Raw genomic sequence first — 17,760 nt, forward strand, 5'->3', positions numbered from 1 at the left:
GGATATTAGATGCTGATTATGCTAATTCTAAGTCTGATAGAAAGTCTACTTCTTGATATTGCATCTATTTGGGAGGAAACTTGGTAACTTGGCGAAGTAAGAAACATCATACTGCTGCGAGATCGTCTCTCGAGGCTGAGTATAGAGCTATTGTTAGGTTTGGTATACTGAAAAACATGTTTCGAGCACGAATAGAATCTTGCTTGTATACGAAAAACTCTATAATACACTTTTAACCCGATTCAGTATTATTCGAGCAATTTCACATGAAGAATCACTAATATTATTACATTGTGCTTGCTTGTGCATTTATAAAATGTTTTACAAACATTTAAATGTATAAGAAGCAAACAAAGTCTAAGTCCACTTTAAGGTAACACGGTCTGTTCTGAACAAAGAAAAATAAGAATTTCACAACCCAGATAGGCTTAAACTACCTATCGTGAAAGGTTACAATATCAGTCCGCATATTTCTAAGCCTTACTGAAATAAGATGACATTGGTGTGGTATAGCACTGAATGGATCTAACAGCAAGACATGTCTTCATGCTATCTACTGGAAGATTAGGTCTTAATAAATAACTATTTATTAATCAACATACGTTAGCATTGAGCATACGATATTGATTATGCACTACTTTGACTTATCAAATGGTGTGGGTTTTTCGCAACCCAATAATCCTGATATATTGGGTAGTGATAATTAATATCTAGCGGTGCAAGAATTGCTATTATGTTGAATCGCGCGCCGGTGAGTCTGGTTTGATAATGTCCTCAAGAGGAGCTCAAACAAGGTTTTATTATTCGGAAACTGGCCAGTTGGAATTTAATTATCCCATGAATAATAAATAAGTGTTTCTTGATACGTCCGCTCTTGGAAATAATAAGATGTTAATTAATTAAGTCCATATCAGACTTCAATTAATTAATGGAAATTTATATCTTAAGCACGAGAAATAATCATTTAAACAAGGAAGCCCGAATTACTTATAATTTCAAATTTGGATGGGCAGTGCAACATTACTTCTGTAGTGGCTGCTCGTAATATTCTAATGTAAGCGTGTATTAAATTGTGGATTCAATTTAATTAGTAAAAAGCTAATTGGGGGAGACCATATCCAAAACCTTTCATAGATCCCTAATTGGACCCAATATGTAACTTAATATAAATATGAGAATAAAGGAGACAAAACCACTACTTAATTTTTGTGAAAATTTCGTCCATTCCAATACAGAGTAGGGGACGAAAATTTCTTCAGCTCTCCTCCATGAGACTTTTCTGTCTTCTTTATTCGAGTCCAAGTATTTTGATAAGATCAGCCTACCTTGATATCGGAATACAGTTCGGGAACCAATCAGAAGATCCGTGGTCTAGTATTGAAGATCATCACGTGGAGAAGGCGCAAGCAATCGACGATTCTTTGGAGAATCAAATCGGCAACTATAAACCGTAGTATTCATGTTTAGGATTTACTTTCTTTAAGCTTGAATTATTTGCGTTCTAGCATGCAATTATCTGTTTAACATGTGAATTGATTAATCGCATAATTGGTCAATCCTTATCTGATTTATTTGTTATGTACAAGTCTTCCACTGTGCAAGGGGCACCAAACCCCAACAGCTATGGCTCATACTGCTACTGAGATGATTGGAGTCAAGAATGAGAATTAACAATGAACCTTTACCGATGCATTGGGATAACCAAGCTGCAATCTATATTGCGAATAATCCGGTTTTTCATGAGAGGACTAAACATATTGAAGTTGATTGTCATTTCATTCGAGAGTGTGTTTTGAATCAGAAAATTACTAGGTTGACAGATCTGTAGGGTACCAGCTGAAAAGGTAGAAAAAGTAAAGGACAAAAGCAAAAGTAACTAAAAAAGTAAAAGTGGTCCCAAACTTGGATGTGGGTGTTATCTTCTTCAACATGAATAAACTCAGATCAACAATCTCAGATTTCATGAACGAGAAACACAGATTAACAAACTTCACAGCTCAGATCTACAATTAAAACTTCGAATCAAAAGATCACTGAAACTGCAATTATGCTTACTGGTCAACATGCAGGGTGGCAGAAACCACGTAAACTGGGTTTTCACACTTAACTAATTCAGATAAAAATTCTAACAGCTATCTAGACTTGCAAACTCAGAGAGATTAACTACAGAAGTTAAAACATGCGATTCCACACTGGAAATTACCGTAACAGCTAGATCTAAGCTATCTAGGCAGAAAGAAGCGAAAACAAACATGAACCGATGCTGGAAAACAACTTCATAGCATTTAGAAAACGTTTGGATCACAACCAAGACTTCAAAATAAGCAAAATACTGGAAATGCGAAAGATCCAACGTAGAGAAAACAAACAAGATTAACTAGAAAGCAAATAAAGATTATTTTTGCCACTCCGGGCGATGGAACTGCTAACTACGATCGTGCTGACTGGAACGAGAGAATGGAACTCCGGCGAACTGATGATTTTCAAGTGACCATGGCTGTGGCGAGGAACGAGAATTACGAAGGATAATGCTGAAGGAGGGATCTACCGAAGAGAAATTGCTAACTAAGCGTAGGAGTTAACTAACTAATTTCTCCTTTTCTCTCCAAGTGGCTTCCTTTTATAGGGAGGCCTCCCTTGATTTTTAGGGTAGACTTCGAACATGAAATGACTCTTTTGCCCCCTTGCTTGCTGCTGATCTTCCCAGCTATCCTTCTTCTCCATCTCGAGCCTTTTTGGCATGCATACTGGTCAGGATAACAACATCCTGACGCCCTTTTCGCCTGAAGTATCCGAAGCTTTGCCTACTGGATAGAACACTTACTGGCTAGAACACTTCCCTGCACACTTTAGCAACTGTTTTTGCAGAATATATACCAATTATGCACATTATACTGACCAGTAACCAAGGCCTAGAATACGACTTATCAAACTGCTCACACTTACCACATGCTTGTCCTCAAGCGTGAAGAACAAACAAAAAGAAGTAAGTCGAATTCTAGCCTGGTTACTCCCCTGCCCGACTCTATCCTACCCTAGACTCTAACTATGACGCGAAGAAAAACACATAACAAAGAGAAACACATAAAAGAAAACTAAAACACTTAGACACATTAACACAGTAATTGGGCTATATTTTCAACCATCCCTCCCCTCGGGATCAGGTGCAATCCGGCCTTAGACAGCCTTGAACTTCCGCCGCCCCCCCTTTCTCTCCCAGTCAGTATATCCGCTCGTCAAGATCGCCCAAACTCTCGGCCAAACACTAGGTTCACTCAGTCACTCATACCTTCACCGGGAATGTTAGGACTGCATTCTCTCATATTGCTCGACCACAATTGCTTCGGACTTAGATTTCACGTGCAGCTACTGAAGGGCTTAAAGGCTTGAAACGGGGCTATTGGTTTATAGTGTTTTGGGTGGATGTTCCTAAGGCTCTAAGGTTCAAAAACTTCTATTTTATTTGATGTGGGGGGACTGTGTGCATTTGGGCTCTTGGTTGTTGCTTCTCTTGGCTGACGCTTCTGGCTTTGATCTCCAACTGGTCAGTAGCTTCTTGTGGCTTTGCCACCCTTATTCCTTCTCTTTCTTTTTTGTGGTCAAGTTTTTCTGACCATTTTTCTTCATATTCTTCTCTTTTTTTTTCTTTGTGGCTTCGCCACCCTTATTCCTTCTTTTTTTGCGACTTGGGATGACTCCCTGGTCGATTTTCTTCCTTGGGCCTTCAATCACTCTTGCCCAGTTGGATTCTGCTTTCTTGTACACCTTCTGGCCAGTTTCCTTCTTGCCAGTTTCCTTCTTGCCTTATGCCTTGCACACACAATTCCAGGGGCTAGGGGTTATGTCTGGGTATGTGTATGGCTAGAAAGTGGGGTTCTAAGGGTTGGAAAATAATTTTTTTTAGGGGGGGGGTTCTTACTGTCTTCAGTGTTGCTACACGCAGTCACTTCACCCTAGGCACCTTGTGGCAGCCACTCTTTTCTTTTCTGAATTAGTGGAAAGTGGTTCCACTTTAGGCTTTTAGCTCACATTTAAAGAGGGCTTTTGTGTTTTGGCTCTAAGTGTGGGCTTTTCTCTCATACTCGCATCATCCATACTGACTAGGAGATACTAAGGGGGGTGGTTTCCATTTTCCAGCATGTTTTATCTCCCTCAATTCCCCTCACCGTCAGCTCAAGCCAGTTGAGTTTTAAGCCCAATCAAATAAAAACTAGACCTAGACACTACGCAAACACTTAAACACAGATAACACATATGCACAAATGTCATACTGGCCAGTGCATTCCCCCTCCCAGTTCACAATGTCTGTCCTCAGATGGGGCTGTGAAGTGGAAAAAGGTAATGGCCAGTATGGTTGACGCACAGAAATACCAAAACACAACAAAACATACTTATACTAAAAGCTTCTCACACTTAGACTATATAATAGGCTAAGTGAGAGAGTTTAAAAAATCTAAACAGAAACCAACAAAATGAAACATGTATATACAACAAACTCCTCACACTTAGACTATAAATAGGCTAAGTGTGAGTTGACCTGCATACAAGAAAGGAAAATAGAAAATACACAAACACATGGGCCAAAAATAGCAAACCCTTTACTTCTCACACTTAGACTATTGCGTAGGCTAAGTGTTATGAAAGGGGTTTGCGCACGTACTACACAGATTATACTACCTAAAAAAAACACAATTAAAATACGAAAAACTAAAAACTGAAAATAAAAAGAAAACTAACTGGTCAGGTGGGGTGGTGGTCACTTGTTCCTCCTGCTCCTTCGCGGGGCAGGTTGTGTGCAGGTGGTTCTTCCGGTTGCTCCTCCTCATTCTCGGACTGCTTGTTCCCAGATTCTGCCGACTCTTCGGCGTCTCCTTCCTCTTGTTCCGCCTCTTCTTTCTGCTCTGCTTTTTTCGTCTCGGTTAATACCTCCTCTGATACTCGTGGTTCATTAGTTCGGCCTCCATGGCCACTCGGTCCAGATTCACGGACCAACTTCCCGATTCCCAACTCTTTCAAGATTCCTTCCATCACAGTTGCCAAACGGCTTAACTCCGCTCTTGCTCTTCGATTCTCTTCCGCCAACTCTTCCACTACCTTCTCTAGCCTTTCCTGTCTCTGCTCCTGATCTTGTGTTCCCGCATGTGCTGCAGACCTCCCAGTCGGTATAGCTTCTTCTCCCATTGCGTAGAAACGTGGTACGCCCTGCCTCATGTAAGCGGTGTTCGTTCGGACGAACAAAGGTGTATCAAAGAGACCAGGAGGATCCACCATGATCTGGTCGGATAAGTCTTCGGCCTCCGTCATGATGATTTTGTTTCTGACGAACACTCCCAAGATATGGCAGAGAGTGAGGTTTCTCGCTGGGTGGGTGAAAGAGCACAGCGGTGCGTAGGTGTCGTTCAAGCAAGGATATATCCTACTGGTCAGGATAGAGATCCTAACTAAGCCTAGACCCTGGTTTCAAAGATTCCTCAACCCACTTCTACTGGCTAGTATAGTGGACGTAAGGGTCGAATCCCACAGAGATGGTGCGTTTAAACTACCGCGGTGATATTTGGAAAGGTTTGGTTAGCTACCACGCTTGGGTTGAGTCTCTACCTAGACGGGAAATTAAGATGGTGTCCTACTGACTAGGAAGGGTGAATGGTGGTCGACATGTAGTGGTGTACGTGGAATTATGGTGGATGCGGTGTAACAGAAAATATTCGAAAAGTACTAGGTTTCTATAAAAGGCTAAACAGAAAAGCAGAGAATAAGTGGTAGTTGTGGTGACTAGGCTGACAGATCTGCAGGGTGTACTAAAGGTGAAGGACAAAAAACAAAAAGCATCTAAAAAGCAAAGTGGTCCCAAACTTGGATATGGACATCATCTTCTTAAACAAACACAAACTAAAATCAGAAAAAACAAACCAGATTCAGCACCATAAAAACACAGATTAATAACTCACGAACAAAGATCTACAATCAAAAATTCCAAATCAAAAATCAAACATCGAAACTGAAATCCCGCCTACTGATCAGCATGGAAGAAGACAAGAAACACATAACTGCACCTTGCATGAAACAAACCTATATGAAATAAAAGTAAACAGATTATGCTAACTAGAAGAAATAAACTACTAACTGGAAACACATGATTCGATACTCAAAACGACCAGAAACTCTAGATCTAACTAACTAGGCAGAAAAGAAAGAAAGCAGCTCGACAAACTGAACAGAAATCAACTTCATAGCATTAAACATTGTTCGGATCTTCAACAAAATACTTCAAAGCAGTGAAATTCAAAAGCAGCAAAGATCCAACGTAAGGAAAATGCAAGTAAATTAAACTACGGAAGCGAAATAAAAGTGTTTTGCCACTCCGGGCGATGGAACTCCTAAACTATGATCTGGCTGGCTGGAATAAGGATGACTGGTACTCCGGGAACATCTGGGCGTCAGGTGATCATGGCCGCGGCGAGGCAAGAAGCGGGACACGGCTGAAAGACTGGTATTACCGAGAGAACTCTCTACCTAAAGATGGTGGTGAATGAGTGAATGTGTATATCTTCTCTCTCCTTCTTGGCTTCCTTTTATAGGGAGGTTTACCCTTGATTTTAGGGTAAATCCTCATTGCAAGTTGACTTCTTTGCCCTCAATTGTGGGTAATCCGTCCCAGCTATCCGTCTTCTCCATCTCAAGCCGTTTCAGCACGAATACTGATCAGTATGAGATCATGCTGGCGCCCTTTTTCACCTGAACATTCCGAAACTTCCCTACTGGCTAGAACACTTAACCTGCACACTTTGAGCAAGTGGAGCACCCGCGACAACAGGGTGTCGCCCACGACCCCAGCCGCCCAACCAAGCCACCCAGACACGGCAGTACGAGATTCCCCCCGTACCACTTTCCGCCCGATTCGAGTCTCGAACGCAGAAAAAACGGAACGTTCACGAAAGGGACTGTGTTACCACTGCCCAGAAAAGTGGGTGCCGGGCCATGTGTGCAAACTAAAGATGCTTTCTTATGTGGGCGAGGAGGATGGCGACAATGTGGCCGAGGAATCTGATTGCAGTGAGGACGGTGAAACGCTTATTACGGCCGACTTGTCGCATCTGCATGCCTTAGCAGGAGGCCCTAAGGCTCGAACGTTTAATGTGGTGGGTAGAATAGCGGAGACCACGGTTAGCATTCTGATCGACACGGGCAGCACTCAGGATTTTCTTCATCCCAGAGTGGCGGCGCAATTACGCTTGCCACTGACTCCTATACGCCTGTTTCGCGTTTATGTTGGCAATGGGGCGTCATTGGTGTGCTCTCATATCGCGCGGGGTACCAAGCTGTCCGTTCAAGGGGTCGACTTCCTCATCGACTTACTTATTATCGAAATCCACGGGCCTGATATTGTCCTAGGGATGGATTGGCTCGAGTCATTGGGCAAGGTCTCGGCCGATTTTGTGGGAAAGACTCTAGAATTTACCCAGAACGGGATCCGCGTGACGCTGCACGGGGTCCAGCCAGCACCACGCCTCATATCTTTCCAGTCCTTGGCCATGCTGACAGCTCATTCTTCATCTCACGAGTTTTAAGAGATTGTTCGGATGGACACGGGGGCTGGGGGTGTAGGGCCGACGACGGTCGAGGATTTTCGACCGGATACGCCCCCGGATGTCCGGATGGTGTTGGACCAGTTTCGACAAGTGTTTGCGGTACCACCGGGAATGCCTCCGCGGCGGGATTTTGACCACCGTATCCACCTCCTACCGGACACTAAACTGGTAAATGTCCGGCCGTACCGTTATCCCTATTTTCAGAAGAACGAAATCGAGCGACAGGTGCGGGAGATGCTCGACCAAGGGATAATTCAACACAGTCACAGTCCTTTTTCGTCTCCGGTCCTCCTTATACAAAAGAAGGATGGGACATTCAGATTCTGCATTGACTACCGGGCCATGAACCTGGCCACGGTCCCGGATCATTTCCCCATTCCGACCGAGGACGAACTGTTCGATGAGCTCGGCAGAGCGCAGTTTTTTACTAAATTGGATTTGCGCTCGGGCTACCATCAAATCCGCATGCATGACGCGGACGTCTTCAAGACGGCTTTTAGAACCCACGACGGCCATTTTGAATTCTTGGTTATGCCGTTTGGACTCACTAATGCCCCCTCGACCTTTCAGGCAGCATTGAACAAGATTTTCGAGCCACTACTACGCAAATGTGTTATCGTCTTCTTTGACGACATTCTGGTTTACAGCCCGATATTGGAGGCGCACTGTTCTCATTTGGCCGAGGTACTAACATTACTACAGACACATCAGTTCTTTGTTAAGCTCTCCAAATGTTCTTTCTGCGGGACGACGGTCGAGTATTTGGGTCATTTGGTGACCGACGGGTGCTTGAAAGCCGATCCGACGAAAATTGCAGCAATGACATCGTGGCCTCAACCCAAATCGCTCAAGCAGTTGCGAGGATTTTTGGGATTGATGGGGTACTATCGTCGTTTCGTGGCTAACTATGCTATGATAGCGCCCCCCTCACGGATTTACTAAAGAAGGAGGCCTTCGCCTGGTCCCCAGCCGCGGATGCGGCATTTGCCAATCTCAAGACGGCAATGACAACGGCCCCGGTCCTTAGCCTACCGGATTTCGACAAGCGATTCTGCCTCGAGACAGACGCGTCTGATGTGGGCGTCGGGGCGGTGCTAATCCAGGATAAGCATCCCATCGCTTACTTTAGCAAGAAGCTGGGCCCCCGTCGCCGAGTGGCATCGACTTACCACAAGGAACTTTATGCCATAGTGGAGGCCGTACAGAAATGGCGGCAATACCTTCTCGGGCGCGAGTTTGTCATTCTCAGTGATCAAAAGAGCTTAAAGGATCTCTTGCAACAGATAGTCCAGACTCCGGACCAGCAACTTTACGTACGCAAATTAATGGGGTTCTGGTTCACTATCGAGTATAAAAAAGGCAGTACGAACAAGGCGGCGGATGCCTTATCACGTCGGGATGATGACAACGCCGTCGGCGACTCCGAGACGGCCACCGCCGTGCTCCCTCCACCAGAACCCGACAAGGCGGCTTTCCTTGCAGTCAGTACTCATCCGGCACCGCGTTTACTGGACTTGCTCCGCAGGGAGACTTCGGAGTTGTCTGAATTGCGAGAATTGGTCGCGCAGATCGTGGCAGGGACCGCACCGCCTCACTTGTCCTATACAGACGGACTTGTTTATTTCAATCGTCGTATTCTCCTCAGCGCCAAGTCCCAACTCAAGCGGCCCCTATTGACCGAACATCACTGCTCGCCGAGGGCCGGCCACCACGGGCACGAGAGGACGTTTCACCTGCTGTCGGCGGGATTCTATTGGCCGAACATGCGGAAAGACGTGAGGCACTTTGTCGATTCTTGTGCGGTGTGTCAGTCAACCAAATATTCAACGCAGAAGCCGGCTGGGTTATTGCAACCCCTGCCCATCCCGTCACAGGTATGGGAAGATGTGTCCATGGACTTCATCACCGGACTTCCCCCATCTAGAGGATACACGTCGATCATGGTGGTGGTTGATCGTCTTTCCAAGTATGCGCACTTTGCGCCGTTGCCAACCAAATTCGACGCCTTGCGAGTGGCGCACTTATTTATTAATACAGTGGTCCGCCACCATGGATTTCCCAAGACGTTGGTGTCAAACAGAGATTCGGTGTTCCTGAATGCTACGTGGGAGGAAATGCTCCACCTTAGCGGCACCAAACTCCATTTCTCCACCGCATACCATCCACAAACAGAAGACCAAACGGAAGTCCGGAACAGGGGATTGGAGCAGTATTTGCGGGCATTCACAGCGGATCGGCCTTCGAAATGGTGCAACTTACTGCCATGGGCTGAATTGTCCCTAAATTGCTTCCATCATGTCGCGTTAGGCACGTCGCCCTACAGGGCACTATATGGACGCGAACCTCCCCTGTTGTTGGCATCATCTTCATCGACGACCACCCCACCTAAAGTGGCAGATCTGATCCGCCAGCGGGGAGCTCTACTCCGCGAGCTACGCGGTAATCTAGAAAGCGCACAGCAGAGGATGAGAGACTCTGCCAATCGGCGGCGACGGCATGTCGAGTTTGACGAAGGGGACTTAGTATGGCTTAAACTGCAGCAGTACCGGCAACACTCCGTAGATAAGCCGTTGTCGGCCAAGTTGTCGAGACGCTATTACGGGCCGTTCGAGGTCGTGGAACGGGTGGGACCGGTGGCCTATCGGTTGCGTCTTCCGGAGGGGAGCCGGATCCATGACGTCTTTCACGTCAGCCTTCTTAGGGAATTTGTGGCAGGGGAGAACTCGGTGACACATGTCCCCCTACCGTCTGACTTTGTGGGGGGGCGGCCCGTCGTGCACCCGGTGGCTTTTGTGGATTCACGAGTTATGTGGCATGAGGGTAAGGCGGTTGAGCACGTGCTTGTGCGCTGGTCGGATGGCACGGACTCTCCTTCATGGGAGTCGGTGGATGTTGTTCGCAAGCGTTTCCCTGACCTCCCCCTTGCGGTCAAGGAGGTTGTTAAGCCCGGAGGAGTTGATACGAGTAGCCCCGACGCAGAGGAAGCAACTCAACGGGAGGCGGAAGAACACGAAGCTGCGCCCGAAGAACACAGAATCCGGGAGCTAATGGATGAATGTTTGAGCAATACTTTCATCGAATCTCAAGTGAAGAGATGCATACATGTCGGACTATTATGCGTTAAAAAATTTGCAGAGGATAGATAGGCCTGTCATGTGATCAGTGGTTTTCATGCAAGGAAACGACGAAGCTATTATCCCCGATCCTAAAGAACCTGGGTTTTTTCCGGAAAAGAGTTCGAGCTTCGACACAAGTGCGTGCACCATCACTGATGTTGAGGCCAGATGAAGAATGCTATGCAATCCATTTTTTATGTCTGCGGAACCAAAACAAACAATATCAGAGTTTTTCAGTATATGTGACTTGGTTTCATCATTATTCATTTGTACAGTAGAAAAACATACAAAATGTTTTTACCTCAATCACAATGGTTTGTAGATAAATCATGGAGTCCACTATCTCAAGTCTCAACTGATCCACATCTTAAAGAATGCAAAAAAGACATTCTGATTCATTCCATCTTCTAGAATTTGACTGATTGGACAATTTATTGCTGAACAACTGTTCCAAGTCGTTGGACTGATGTCGCTATCAACAATGGAAAAATTATGGAATCAAAGTAAGAAATGGGAAAAGGAAAAAGTTAACCTATTAGACTTTTCATTACATTTCATGATTTATGTACAATCATCCGCGGCCAGAAGAACATACATGTAATCCGATTCTAAGATGACTCTCTGCTTTTTCACAACAATCCTCTGCGCCCTGCTTCACTCTGCCCCCTTTCTTAGTTTAACTGTTGGGGCAGTTTATGATCACATACTTTTCCCAAATCAAACACTTGTTATTGGGCAGACTCTGGTTTCTTCAAACCATGTTTTTGAAATGGGATTTTTCTCACCCGGGAAGTCCTCAAATAGATTCTTGGGAATATGGTACAACAACACACCAGATGTTGTAGCCTGGGTTGCAAATAGAAACCATCCCATCCCTGCCCACCAAACACCTTTTTTTATGATATCTGGAAATGGAAGTCTTGTTATTAGCAGTGGCGAAAGCATTATCTGGTTAGCGAATTCATCAGGGATTCCAACAAATATTAATCCAGTTTTGCAGCTCCTGGATTCTGGAAACTTGGTTCTTGTAGACAACATGGCAGAAGGCGGCTACCTATGGCAGAGTTTTGATCATCCAACTGACACTTTATTGCAAGGGATGCAATTAGTTGATGATGCAGATTCGGGGGTCGAGAAATATTTGACCTCTTGGAGAAATGCCGATGACCCTTCTCCTGGAGATTACATATTAAGAATGGAAAACAATGGCTTGCCTGATGTTGTAGAGCTGAGAGGGACAACGAAGAGATACCGGCTGGGACAGTGGAACGGTTTATATTTTGGTGGCGGTCCACGCTTTCCCAATGCCATGTACAATGTTTCTGTGGTGTTCAGACAAGAGAGGATGATATCTGTGGAATACGGCAGCCCGGCTGTCACAAGAATAACTCTGGATCCATCTGGTACAATGACACGCCATACGCTCAATGCTCAGAGACACAAATGGAATCGTGCCTTTACAGTTCCTCAAGATACATGCGACGAATATGGTATATGTGGTCCTAATGGAATCTGCAAATCCAGAACTAACAGCCCAATTAGATGTCAGTGTTTCAAGGGATTTGCTCCTAAGTTTCAAAGTTACTGGGACCTTCAGGATTGGTCGGGTGGTTGCACTAGAATTAAGCCGTTGAATTGCTACGGTGGAGATGGATTTGTAAAGGTTGGAGGGGTGAAATATCCTGACATGTTGAGTTTTTGGTTGAACAGAAATATGAGCCTTAGTGAGTGTAAAGCTGAGTGCTTGAAAAACTGCAGTTGCACTGCGTATGCGAATCCATTCATTACTAATGGAGGAAGCGGCTGTTTGATGTGGTTCAATGAACTCATTGACACCAAGGAACTTTCTGCAGCAGATAGCAAGCAGAACATCTATATCCGCATGCCAGTTTCTGAACTAGGTATCATCACCATTTCTAACTCTTATTCCTATAGATGGAAATAATATTGGCTGCTGAATTTCTCTGTAGATTTGAGCACAGGTTTAGAGGATGAGAAGGAGAATAAAAGGCCTATGAAGTTAATACTGATATCAATGGCTTCTGGTGTTTTCATCTCGGCCTTTATCAATGGAGGCATACTTTTTATGGCAAGACTAAAGAGGCAAGGTAACAATTCATATTCTGCAGTGAACTTCTCTGAAAATATGATATAATCTGTTCATAATGCAAACCAATATTGGAGCTAAAAGTGAAGCACATTTATCTTTCCCACACTTTGTTGCAGTAAAAAGTAAAAATGAGGACCTAGAATTAACTGTCATCAAAATGGAGACTATTGTGCAAGCAACAAATAATTTCTCAACGGAAAACATGATTGGGGTTGGAGGATTTGGTCCTGTTTACAAGGTAATATACTAAATGAGAGTTTTGAAGTTAAACAAAAACACATGAATACTTTATTTGCCAACAAACAACTTGCATAAGCAGGGGAACATGCCATCTGGAGAAGAAATCGCTGTCAAAAGATTGTCAAGATCCTCACACCAAGGTCTTGAAGAGTTCAGAAATGAAGTTATGGTGATTGCAAAACTCCAACACAAAAACCTCGTCAAACTTTTAGGATGTTGCATTGAAGAAGACGAGAGGATGCTAATATACGAATACCTAGAGAATAAAAGCCTTGATCTTCTTGTTTTTGGTACTCAGATTTATCCTTTACTTGTTTATTTAAATGCCATAGCTGCATCCGACATGCATTATGACAAAGAGACTAACATATCCACTGTGGACATTGGTGTTCAATCATTCACAGATGATGGTCGGAAAACAGTTTTGACATGGCCTATGCGTTATGACATTATTATGGGGATTGCAAGGGGACTGCTATATCTCCATCATGATTCCAGATTAAAGATTATTCATAGGGATCTAAAAACGAGCAATATTTTACTGGACAGACATTTAACTCCGAAAATTTCAGATTTTGGGCTAGCCAGAATTTTCGAAGAGGATCAGGCTCTAGCTCGAACAAAAAGGGTTATAGGGACATTGTAAGTTTAGTTTATATAACTAAATATACTCCAATATTTCCTATGTTGATAAATAATATTATGCAGTGGATACATGGCTCCTGAGTATGCAATTGATGGGAAATACTCAGTGAAATCTGACATCTTTGGTCTTGGAGTGGTTTTGCTGGAGATTATTAGTGGAAAAAAGAACAGAGGGTATGAAGACACCAATCACAATGTTAACCTGTTGGGCCATGTATGCAAATACTACTTTGATTCCATTTTTATTCATATGTCAAAAAACTGAGGTTGTTATTATTGTGGTGTGGTAGGCATGGTTGCTTTGGAAAGAAAACAAGTGTTTGGAGTTGATGGATGGATGTTTGAGGAAGACATTTAGGGAGTGTGAAGTGAAGAGATGCATTCAAGTGGGGTTATTATGCGTTCAAAAATATGCGGATGATAGGCCTATCATGTCATTAGTAGTGTCAATGTTAGGATCTAATGCCGCAGTTTTGCCTGAACCAAAAGAGCCTGGATTTTTTATTCAAAGAAGTTCAAGCCCACCCGGAAGTTCTACATCACCAAGTTTTAAGTCAGAGAATACAATCACTATTACAGACTTGGAGGCCAGATGAGATCCCCAGTGTCTTCTGCTCTCTATCTATCTTTTTCTTTATCTATTTGAGTGGGGGAGAGATTTCTGGTGACTCAGAAATTTGCAATCTTTATTTTATGTATACATTTGTATATAATGGGTAATGGATTTGTTAATTAAGGATATTAGATGCTGATTATGCTAATTCTAAGTCTGATAGAAAGTCTACTTCTTGATATTGCATCTATTTGGGAGGAAACTTGGTAACTTGGCGAAGTAAGAAACATCATACTGCTGCGAGATCGTCTCTCGAGGCTGAGTATAGAGCTATTGTTAGGTTTGGTATACTGAAAAACATGTTTCGAGCACGAATAGAATCTTGCTTGTATACGAAAAACTCTATAATACACTTTTAACCCGATTCAGTATTATTCGAGCAATTTCACATGAAGAATCACTAATATTATTACATTGTGCTTGCTTGTGCATTTATAAAATGTTTTACAAACATTTAAATGTATAAGAAGCAAACAAAGTCTAAGTCCACTTTAAGGTAACACGGTCTGTTCTGAACAAAGAAAAATAAGAATTTCACAACCCAGATAGGCTTAAACTACCTATCGTGAAAGGTTACAATATCAGTCCGCATATTTCTAAGCCTTACTGAAATAAGATGACATTGGTGTGGTATAGCACTGAATGGATCTAACAGCAAGACATGTCTTCATGCTATCTACTGGAAGATTAGGTCTTAATAAATAACTATTTATTAATCAACATACGTTAGCATTGAGCATACGATATTGATTATGCACTACTTTGACTTATCAAATGGTGTGGGTTTTTCGCAACCCAATAATCCTGATATATTGGGTAGTGATAATTAATATCTAGCGGTGCAAGAATTGCTATTATGTTGAATCGCGCGCCGGTGAGTCTGGTTTGATAATGTCCTCAAGAGGAGCTCAAACAAGGTTTTATTATTCGGAAACTGGCCAGTTGGAATTTAATTATCCCATGAATAATAAATAAGTGTTTCTTGATACGTCCGCTCTTGGAAATAATAAGATGTTAATTAATTAAGTCCATATCAGACTTCAATTAATTAATGGAAATTTATATCTTAAGCACGAGAAATAATCATTTAAACAAGGAAGCCCGAATTACTTATAATTTCAAATTTGGATGGGCAGTGCAACATTACTTCTGTAGTGGCTGCTCGTAATATTCTAATGTAAGCGTGTATTAAATTGTGGATTCAATTTAATTAGTAAAAAGCTAATTGGGGGAGACCATATCCAAAACCTTTCATAGATCCCTAATTGGACCCAATATGTAACTTAATATAAATATGAGAATAAAGGAGACAAAACCACTACTTAATTTTTGTGAAAATTTCGTCCATTCCAATACAGAGTAGGGGACGAAAATTTCTTCAGCTCTCCTCCATGAGACTTTTCTGTCTTCTTTATTCGAGTCCAAGTATTTTGATAAGATCAGCCTACCTTGATATCGGAATACAGTTCGGGAACCAATCAGAAGATCCGTGGTCTAGTATTGAAGATCATCACGTGGAGAAGGCGCAAGCAATCGACGATTCTTTGGAGAATCAAATCGGCAACTATAAACCGTAGTATTCATGTTTAGGATTTACTTTCTTTAAGCTTGAATTATTTGCGTTCTAGCATGCAATTATCTGTTTAACATGTGAATTGATTAATCGCATAATTGGTCAATCCTTATCTGATTTATTTGTTATGTACAAGTCTTCCACTGTGCAAGGGGCACCAAACCCCAACAGCTATGGCTCATACTGCTACTGAGATGATTGGAGTCAAGAATGAGAATTAACAATGAACCTTTACCGATGCATTGGGATAACCAAGCTGCAATCTATATTGCGAATAATCCGGTTTTTCATGAGAGGACTAAACATATTGAAGTTGATTGTCATTTCATTCGAGAGTGTGTTTTGAATCAGAAAATTACTAGGTTGACAGATCTGTAGGGTACCAGCTGAAAAGGTAGAAAAAGTAAAGGACAAAAGCAAAAGTAACTAAAAAAGTAAAAGTGGTCCCAAACTTGGATGTGGGTGTTATCTTCTTCAACATGAATAAACTCAGATCAACAATCTCAGATTTCATGAACGAGAAACACAGATTAACAAACTTCACAGCTCAGATCTACAATTAAAACTTCGAATCAAAAGATCACTGAAACTGCAATTATGCTTACTGGTCAACATGCAGGGTGGCAGAAACCACGTAAACTGGGTTTTCACACTTAACTAATTCAGATAAAAAATCTAACAGCTATCTAGACTTGCAAACTCAGAGAGATTAACTACAGAAGTTAAAACATGCGATTCCACACTGGAAATTACCGTAACAGCTAGATCTAAGCTATCTAGGCAGAAAGAAGCGAAAACAAACATGAACCGATGCTGGAAAACAACTTCATAGCATTTAGAAAACGTTTGGATCACAACCAAGACTTCAAAATAAGCAAAATACTGGAAATGCGAAAGATCCAACGTAGAGAAAACAAACAAGATTAACTAGAAAGCAAATAAAGATTATTTTTGCCACTCCGGGCGATGGAACTGCTAACTACGATCGTGCTGACTGGAACGAGAGAATGGAACTCCGGCGAACTGATGATCTTCAAGTGACCATGGCTGTGGCGAGGAACGAGAATTACGAAGGATAATGCTGAAGGAGGGATCTACCGAAGAGAAATTGCTAACTAAGCGTAGGAGTTAACTAACTAATTTCTCCTTTTCTCTCCAAGTGGCTTCCTTTTATAGGGAGGCCTCCCTTGATTTTTAGGGTAGACTTCGAACATGAAATGACTCTTTTGCCCCCTTGCTTGCTGCTGATCTTCCCAGCTATCCTTCTTCTCCATCTCGAGCCTTTTTGGCATGCATACTGGTCAGGATAACAACATCCTGACGCCCTTTTCGCCTGAAGTATCCGAAGCTTTGCCTACTGGATAGAACACTTACTGGCTAGAACACTTCCCTGCACACTTTAGCAACTGTTTTTGCAGAATATATACCAATTATGCACATTATACTGACCAGTAACCAAGGCCTAGAATACGACTTATCAAACTGCTCACACTTACCACATGCTTGTCCTCAAGCGTGAAGAACAAACAAAAAGAAGTAAGTCGAATTCTAGCCTGGTTACTCCCCTGCCCGACTCTATCCTACCCTAGACTCTAACTATGACGCGAAGAAAAACACATAACAAAGAGAAACACATAAAAGAAAACTAAAACACTTAGACACATTAACACAGTAATTGGGCTATATTTTCAACCATCCCTCCCCTCGGGATCAGGTGCAATCCGGCCTTAGACAGCCTTGAACTTCCGCCGCCCCCCCCTTTCTCTCCCAGTCAGTATATCCGCTCGTCATGATCGCCCAAACTCTCGGCCAAACACTAGGTTCACTCAGTCACTCATACCTTCACCGGGAATGTTAGGACTGCATTCTCTCAT

General features: G+C 42.9%; 1 protein-coding gene across 2 annotated transcripts; it reads left to right on the top strand.

Annotated features, from left to right (window-relative positions):
- The first annotated feature begins 11,271 nt into the window (after positions 1-11,271).
- LOC121786349 (G-type lectin S-receptor-like serine/threonine-protein kinase At4g27290) lies at positions 11,272-14,461 on the top strand. Of its 2 annotated transcripts, none has more exons than XM_042184965.1 (7): positions 11,272-12,606; positions 12,676-12,813; positions 12,932-13,053; positions 13,135-13,345; positions 13,460-13,697; positions 13,764-13,914; positions 13,991-14,461. In XM_042184965.1, exons 1-7 carry the CDS (start codon positions 11,319-11,321, stop codon positions 14,294-14,296), a joined length of 2,454 nt encoding a protein of 817 aa, XP_042040899.1. In that variant the 5' UTR covers positions 11,272-11,318; the 3' UTR covers positions 14,297-14,461. The 2 variants fall into 2 exon arrangements, with proteins under 2 accessions (XP_042040899.1, XP_042040900.1); XM_042184966.1 differs by having other exon boundaries at positions 13,764-13,874; positions 13,991-14,182.
- Positions 14,462-17,760: the final 3,299 nt, after the last annotated feature.

Source organism: Salvia splendens, chromosome 22 (genome assembly GCF_004379255.2).
Source record: "Salvia splendens isolate huo1 chromosome 22, SspV2, whole genome shotgun sequence".
Classification (NCBI taxonomy): Eukaryota; Viridiplantae; Streptophyta; class Magnoliopsida; order Lamiales; family Lamiaceae; genus Salvia; species Salvia splendens.